This window comes from Oryctolagus cuniculus, chromosome 10 (assembly GCF_964237555.1).
Source record: "Oryctolagus cuniculus chromosome 10, mOryCun1.1, whole genome shotgun sequence".
Taxonomy (NCBI): Eukaryota; Metazoa; Chordata; class Mammalia; order Lagomorpha; family Leporidae; genus Oryctolagus; species Oryctolagus cuniculus.
The window spans coordinates 24,255,729-24,263,800 of record NC_091441.1 but is presented as its reverse complement, the minus strand read 5'-3'; the positions used below and the strand labels follow the sequence as shown (position 1 = coordinate 24,263,800).

Below are 8,072 nucleotides of genomic sequence, written 5' to 3'. Positions count from 1 at the left end.
ACGTAAGATGAACTTCAGATATGCACCTAAGATATAGATGAAAGGTAAGTGGATTTCATTTTAGACTTGGGCCTCACCCCCAAAGTATATTCCAAATCCAAAGAAAATCAAGATCAGAAACACTTCTGGTCAAGATTTCAGACACTACCTAAAGTAGACATTGCCTACTTGTGCAGTCTCCTCTTACCCAACTTCCTAAGACAGTTCTGCTTGGGGTCAGCCCTTCCTTCCCTTGGCTGTACCCTTCAAGAGAAACTAACCCATCAGCACTGCAGGGACCACACCAGAATTTCTGGGGCAGTTGTGGCAGTACTACACCCCTTGTCAGTGTAGGGTGTGGCACAAATCCCAGTCAATGAGGCAGGAGGAAGTTAGCTATGCAAGGGGAAGGATGTAAACATGGAGGAAAAGTTTCTTTGATGTGACGAAACAGTCTGTTTTCCTAGCAACTGTTATGACTTGCACAGCTAGAATTCCCACTCCCATCTTCCAAGCCTGATAAAGACCACAGACAGGCAGAGAAGCAGACGTCACTCAAAAGGGCAATATCTGAAGCAGACTCTACCTCTGCATATGTTTTCTTAATGTTTAGGCCAGCTTTGTTCATTACTGCTAACTACTGACAAAATCCAGCTAATAACCCGCTAGAATATGGAACTGAGCTTCACATACCTTTGGCAGAGTCAATAACTGGAATTATCTTTAGAAATAATTTCCCCATAACTTAACAGAACATGTTCTTTTCCTACAATAAAACTTCTCTCCCATTACTGCACAATTGCTGCTATCTAGTGGAGACTAGGTGACTAACAAATATTTCAGACAGAAGCAATAGGCAAGCATGCTTTCCCCCACCCCTAAGCCTCAATTTTCCCAAGGAAAATTGATCATTCTACTAACAACTGGGTAGAACTGGGAGAGGCACTGACATTTCATGTGTATTTTACCATTTCACCAAAGCAGCTCAATTCATAGGACATAAAAAAACTCAGTTGTTTTAGGATTAAGATTTATTTGAAAGTCAGAGTTATACAGATAAGGTGAGGCAGAGAGAGGTCTTCCATCCGCTGGATCACTCCCCAGTTGGCCACAACAACCAGAACTGCGCCCACCCAAAGCCAGGAGCCTGGAGCTTCTTCCAGATCTCCCAGGCGGGTGCAGGAACCCAGGGACTTGGGCTATCTTCACTGCTTTCCCAGGCCATAGCAGAGAGCTGGATAGGAAGTAGAGCAGCCAGAACTCAAACCAGCGCCCATATAGGATGCCAGCACAGCACACTACACCACAGCACTGGCCCCAACAACTGAATTTTTATCATTCTCTTCTCTAAATTATACTTATTCCCATGCACTGGATGAAAACAAAAATTGACTTCATGAGTTCTGTAGTTACCCTTAAGTAACAGAAAGTCCAATTATCACTGTACATCACAAAATGCAGTTTCAGTGTGGTATAGAGCCTCAGTATCTTGACATAATCAAAACATAGTCTTCATATAAAGTTGAAGCTTCTGGGCTCCTTTGTATTTGCAACAAATGGAGCAAGCAATGGAGTGTGATCCACTTCTTCTAGTTCAGCCAAGCCTTCTATTCACTACCTCTCAACTCACTGATCTCCCCCTCTCAACCCCTTCCCTTCCCTCTTCCCCCTTCTCCCTCCCACACACACCCCCCTTACTAAAGCCAGCTTCCAACTCCTTCAGAGTTAAAGGGGAAGAAAGATCAGGAAAGTCCCTATCTGATTTTGTCATGAGCTGTCATCAACACTACACAAGGCAGCTAGAAGGACTCACCAGATCTCCAATTGTTATAATTGAGAGCCATTTGGCACAGCAGGAAAGACACTACTTGGGAGCCTGGAAGCTACTTCTGATTCCAACTTTCTGCTAACACACACCTTGAGAGGCAGATGTTGGTTTAAATATGTAGATCCCAGCCACCCACATTAGAGTGCTAGATTGAGTTCCAGTCCTCATCTTCAGCCTGGCTCAGGCCTAGATAATTATAGTCATTCGGGGATGGAACCAGCAGATGGAATATTCTCTATTAATATTTTAAAATTTGAAATGCATATTTTTAAAAATTAAGTTGATGGAATTTGAGAAAACAAGTGGGTTTCCCTTGAACTTGTTTTCTCATTGAGATCACATCATGATTATGATTCCCCAAAAGTCACCCCATATTTAATCCCTATCCTGTTGTTGTACCCTCTACGTGAGGGGAGTTGTAAGGAGTCATGATTCCACTACCTCATCTCCATTGGATACTATATAAAAGAAAAAACAATTTGGAGGTAGCTTGTAGAGAAATTAAAACTGTTGAACGTAAAATGCTACAGCCACTTTAGAAACCAATAGAAAGGTTCCTTGAAAACTTAAGCATGGATGATCCAGAAATTCTATTACTGGTTAGGCATCCAAAAGAAGTGAAAGCAGAGACTCATTCCTAGCAGAATTACTGACACTAGCCAAAAGGTGGAAGAAAACAAAATGCTTATGAGTGGAGGAATAAATATGTGTACAATTGAACATTATTCAGTCTTTAAAAGGAAGAAAACTATGGTACAACATGGGTTCACCTTGAGAACACTGTGCTAAGTGAAATAAGCCAGTCACAAAATGTTAAGTATTATTTGATTCTATTTAAGTATCCAGAATTGAAATATTCATAGCAATAAACAAAAAGGCAGCTGCTGGGGAAGAGAAGAATGCTAAGTGGTTTAATGGGTAAAGAATTCCAATTGGGGAAGATAAAACAGTTCTGGAGATGGGTAGTGATGATAGCTGTACAAAAATGCAAATGTACTTTTAGCCAGAGTATTATACACTTTAAAATGATGAATTTTAATGCAGTGTGTATTTTGCTACAATTAAAATTTTTTAAATGCACAGTCATGATTCCTTCTGCTATCATCTTTGAAAATTTCTATTGTACTCTCAGCTAAAAATTCTATATTGACATCCTATCATAGTAACAAGGGTTTAAGTTGTGCTCATTTTTATTTCAATATTTGCACGTACACAGTAAAATGGCATAATCTTAACAGTTACTCATTGGATTCATTCACAGACCTTATAACACAATTACATGGTAATTATTTTATGGCAATACTATGAAGTACTTATAATATCATTATTTCCAATAATTAAATTTATATATCACATTTATATCAATTTTAACTCAGTTTTTGGAAATCTAAGAAAAAATATTGTTTAAGTTTTATTAAAAATTTCAATAATGGAAGGAAAACCTGAGAATCTTTGGTAAGGATATAGATATAAACTTTGATACAATACAGCATTGGGGCAAAAACATTGTTAAATTACAAAATTTATCAAGCAGAAGTTACAAAATGCTCAGATTTGGTTGTGACAATCTTATAGTTCAAAATTGCATCCAAAAATTTAAATAGTCTGGTAATTGAAATAGAAGTCACAGCTGTCTAAGTTAGACATCTTTATATACACAGTTTACAAAACCATAATGTGTTACTACATTGATGTCTATTAAATTCATTCTAAAATGTGATTTTTCCTTTTCTGCTACTTTATTAGATTTTAAGAATATTTGAGGGGCTGGTTCTTTGAGGTAGTAGGTTAAGCCTCTGCCCGAAGCACCAGCACTACATTTGAGCACTAGTTGTCCTGGCTGCTCCTCTTCCAATCCAACTCCCTGCTAATGCACCTGAGAAAGCAGTGGAAAATGGCCCAAGGCCTTGGGCCCCTGCACCCACGTGGAAAACCTGGGAGAAGCTCCAGGTTCCTGGCTTTGGATTGGCCCAGCTCCAGCTGTTGTAGCCATTTGGGGAGTGAACCAGCAGATGAAGAGCTCTGTAACTCTGCCTCTCAAATAAATACATCTTTAAAAAAAAAAAATGAGACTTCAGAAACTACATTTACAGCTACTTTGGAAATTTATATTTATTAAATAAAAGTTAAAAAAACAAAGTACAACTTTTGGATTATAGCAGCTTTTCCCCACATAACCACCCTCCCACCCACAACCATCCCATCTCCCACTCCCTCTCCCATCCCATTCTTCATCAAGATTCATTTTCAATTATCTTTACTTAGTATATACTAAATTGATCTTCTGTTTATAAAGATTAACTGTGTTTCTGTGTGGGTGCAAATTAAGTGTAAAGTACTGCTTGAGTACTAGTTATACCGTTAATTCACATAGTACAACACATTAAGAACAGAGACCCTACACGGGGGAGTAAATACACAGTGACTCCTGTTGTTGACTTAACAATTTGACACTCTTGTTTATGGCATCAGTAATCACCCTAGGCCCTTGTCATGAGCTGCCAAGGCTATGGAAGCCTCTTGAGTTCCCAAACTCTGATCATATTTAGACAAGGCCATGGTCAAATGGAAGTTCCCTCCTCCCCTCAGAGAAAGGTACCTCCTTCTTTGATGACCTGTTCTTTCCACTGGGATCTCACTCGCAGAGATCTTTCATTTAGGTGTTTGTTTGTTTGTTTGTTTGCCACAGTGTCTTGGCTTTCCATGCCCAAAATACTCTCATGGGCTCTTCAGCCAGATCCGAATGCCTTAAAGGCCGATTCTGAGGCCAGAGTACTGTTTAGGGCATCTGCCATTCTATCATTCTGCTGTATATCCCACTTCCCCTATTGGATCGTTCTCTCCTTTTTCATTCTATCAGTTAGTATTAGCAGGCACTAGTCTAGTTTATGTGATCCCTTTTACTCTTAATCCTATCATTATGATCAATTAGGAACTGAAACTGATCACTTTGACTAGTGAGATGACATTGGTACATGCCACCTTGATGGGATTGAATTGGAAACCCCAGCATGTTTCTAACTCTACCATTAGTAGTCAGATTGAGCATGTGCCAAACTGTACATCTCCTCCCTCTTATTCCCACTCTTATTCCCACTTTTCAGTAAAATTTAAACATCTAAGAATAATTGTGTGTTAGAGTTCAACCAATGGTATTAAGTAGAACAAAAAAAAAGTACTAAAAGGAATAAAGTATTAAGTTGTGCCTGGACAGTGAGGACAAGGGCTGATCAAGTCATTGTTTCTCATAGTGTCCATTTCACCTCAACTACATTTACAGCTACTTTGAATCACTTCCCTTGTTAATTACTTTGTTTATAGGGAGCCAATTTCATAGATACAATTCCAAGAACATAGTGATACATTTTTCCCTTTTCCCCCAATTTCAGAAATATTAAATGTGAAAAAGCCACATCTTAGAATCAGCAAGATTTTGTACCTTAGATTTTCAGGTGAATCAAACAACACTGGCAACGTTACTGAACTTTGGTGGCCAGTTTACTTCTGAGCTTTTTACTCATAATTGTTCTAGCAGCATATAAGACATTTTTCCTTTAATGTATTTTCCAAGCTCCAACTCTCACCAGGCTGATTTAGAAAATTAACTTGTCTCTCTGGAGCCACTTCTGAATTAATGTTCCAAGTCTCTTTGACCCACACCCAATCACTCCTATACACAAAAGAGGAGTTTTGTGTTGTAGAAATATTTTCGTTCCGGGACGGTGCTTAGAGGCAGCCATAATGGTCCAGCGTTTGACGTACCGCCGGAGGCTCTCCTACAATACAGCCTCCAACAAAACCAGACTGTCCCGAACTCCTGGTAACAGAATTGTTTACCTTTATACTAAGAAGGTTGGGAAGGCACCAAAATCTGCATGTGGTATGTGCCCAGGCAGACTTCGTGGGGTTCGTGCTGTGAGACCTAAAGTCCTGATGAGATTGTCTAAAACCAAAAAACACGTCAGCAGGGCTTATGGTGGTTCCATGTGTGCTAAATGTGTCCGTGACAGGATCAAGCGTGCTTTCCTTATCGAGGAGCAGAAAATTGTTGTGAAAGTGCTGAAGGCACAAGCACAGAGTCAGAAAGCTAAATAAAAACATGAAGCTTTCAAGTAATTAAAAATCCAAAAAAAAAAAATGAAATATTTTCACACTTAGAATTTAAAATAGCAGTACCACAACACTTCCAGTTATAGAAAAGTTACCATAAGAGAAAAAATTGTATGTTTATCTTGTAACAGTATTTGACTGATTTAAAAATCACTGTCTTATTACTTTTACCCTTGTCCTAAAATATTATAGGAGGTGCCAATGTGACACACAGAAATCCTTCAGAGGAAAGTAGTAAATCATTCACATTGTGACAAGAAGATTTCCAGGTGTAATAGAAAAAACATAAATTTAGCAAGTGAAAGATTAAAACACAGTATATAGGTCCAGTTAATGTTGAACTCTGAGCTTTACTACTCAAACATATTAAAATTGTTGACCAAAGAGATCCAAGAGCAATGAGTTGATTAGAAGAGGCAAAAACACCAGTTTTTCATTATGCACAAAGCAGAAAAACACTAATCAATATACATTACTGAATGACATGTGGTCCGCAGTCCTATGCACAAGGATGGATATAAAGGGAAATTAAGAAGTCACATTGCAGCTTAGTGGTTAAGAAAGCCAAGTTCATTTTCTCAAACTCCCTGGGTTCAAATTTCAACTCTGTCATTTATTAGCTCCAAAACCTTTAATGAGATTCTTAATCCCTCTGTTTATTCATCTGTAAAATGGAAATTAGATCACCTAATTAATAGAGGTTGAATAAATTCCAGGAAATAATGTAGCTAAAATACTAAGCACTTTGCCAAGCATATTGGAACTTTTCAATTAATGTTATTTTTTTAAGGTAACATTGGGGGGAAAAAAAAGCTTTCCTTCAGTAGCAGAAATTTGGAAGAAAATTAAAAGTGATTTCTGTAGGTATTTTTGACTCTGATTTTACTTGTTCTTATGTTAAAGGATAATCTCAAGTTAACAGGTAGCTGGTTCACTCTGATTTTACTTGTTCTTATGTTAAAGGATAATCTCAAGTAACAGGTAGCTGGTTCATCTACAGTAATGATTCTTAAATCTGAGTATTCATAAGAATCACCTGGAGACCATACTAAACATTGCCGGGTCCCAGCCGTGGAGTTTCTGATCTCGCAGATCTGGAGTATGCCCAAGGATCTGCATGCTTGTCACGTTCCTGCATGTCACGATCCGATACGTCTGTATCATGATCCCAATACTGATCTGGGAACCACACTTGGAGAATCACTGTGCTACAATGCTCTACCCTACCATGCCCACCCACCTTCCTTGTCAGAGCTTTGCTCCCAAGAGTCCTTCTGGTCCAGTGCTACATACCTAAGAGTGCTTTTGGACTAGTGCTATACACCTCTTCAAAAGGCTGGCAGCAGGGGGCCAGCGTTGTGGCATAGTGGGTAGTGATACCGCTTGTGACACCAGCCCCCACAGGGGCATTGATTCCAGTCCCAGCTGCTCTAATTCCAATACAGCTTCCTGTTAATGTGCCTGGGAAAGTAACAGAAGATGGCCAAAGGGCTTGGTCCCCTGCACTCAGGTGGGAGACCCAGAAGAAGCCCCTGGCTTCAGACCAGCCCAGCTCAAGCATTGCTATCATTTGAAGAGTGAACCAGCAGATAAAAAGACCCTAACTGCCTTTCAAATAAATAAACCCTTAAGTAAATAAGACTGGTAGCAGGGAGGGTATTTTGGCTAAGTGGTTCAGATACATTCTAGTATCAAAGTGTCTGGATTTCACTCCCTGATAGAGTTCCCAACTCCAGCTTCCTGCCAGTGCAGGCCCTGGGAATCATGGGTGATGTCTCAAGTAACTGAGTTTCTTCCACCCAAGTGGGAGACCTGGATTGAGTCCCCAGCTTCCAGTTTAAGCCAGGCCCAACCCCCACTATTGAGGGCATTTAGGGGATAAGCCAATGGCTAGGAGCTCTCTGTCCCTCTCAAAGAAAGGGAGCAGAAAGACAGATTGAGAGGTTGTTCTTCATTCTGTTCTGATAGCTGACTGTCAACCTATATACCCCACCAAAAGGCCAGTCATATTCAGGCTCCACCTTATCTGGAGACCAGGGAAGCCAGAAACTGGGGTCCATTAGGAAGTTGTCCCACCAAATCCTATGCCGGTTGAGGCAGGTTCCTTCAAGGATGTAGAGTCCACATGTGAATGAACAGTTAGAGGAAGATCCCA

At 39.8% G+C, this 8,072-nt stretch overlaps 1 protein-coding gene across 1 annotated transcript; it reads left to right on the top strand.

Moving 5' to 3' along the window:
* The first annotated feature begins 5,525 nt into the window (after positions 1-5,525).
* Positions 5,526-5,912, top strand: LOC138844159 (large ribosomal subunit protein eL34-like). The gene has a single exon (XM_070051249.1). The coding sequence runs from the start codon at positions 5,549-5,551 to the stop codon at positions 5,900-5,902; it is 354 nt and encodes a 117-aa protein (XP_069907350.1). The 5' UTR covers positions 5,526-5,548; the 3' UTR covers positions 5,903-5,912.
* The last annotated feature ends 2,160 nt before the right edge of the window (positions 5,913-8,072 follow it).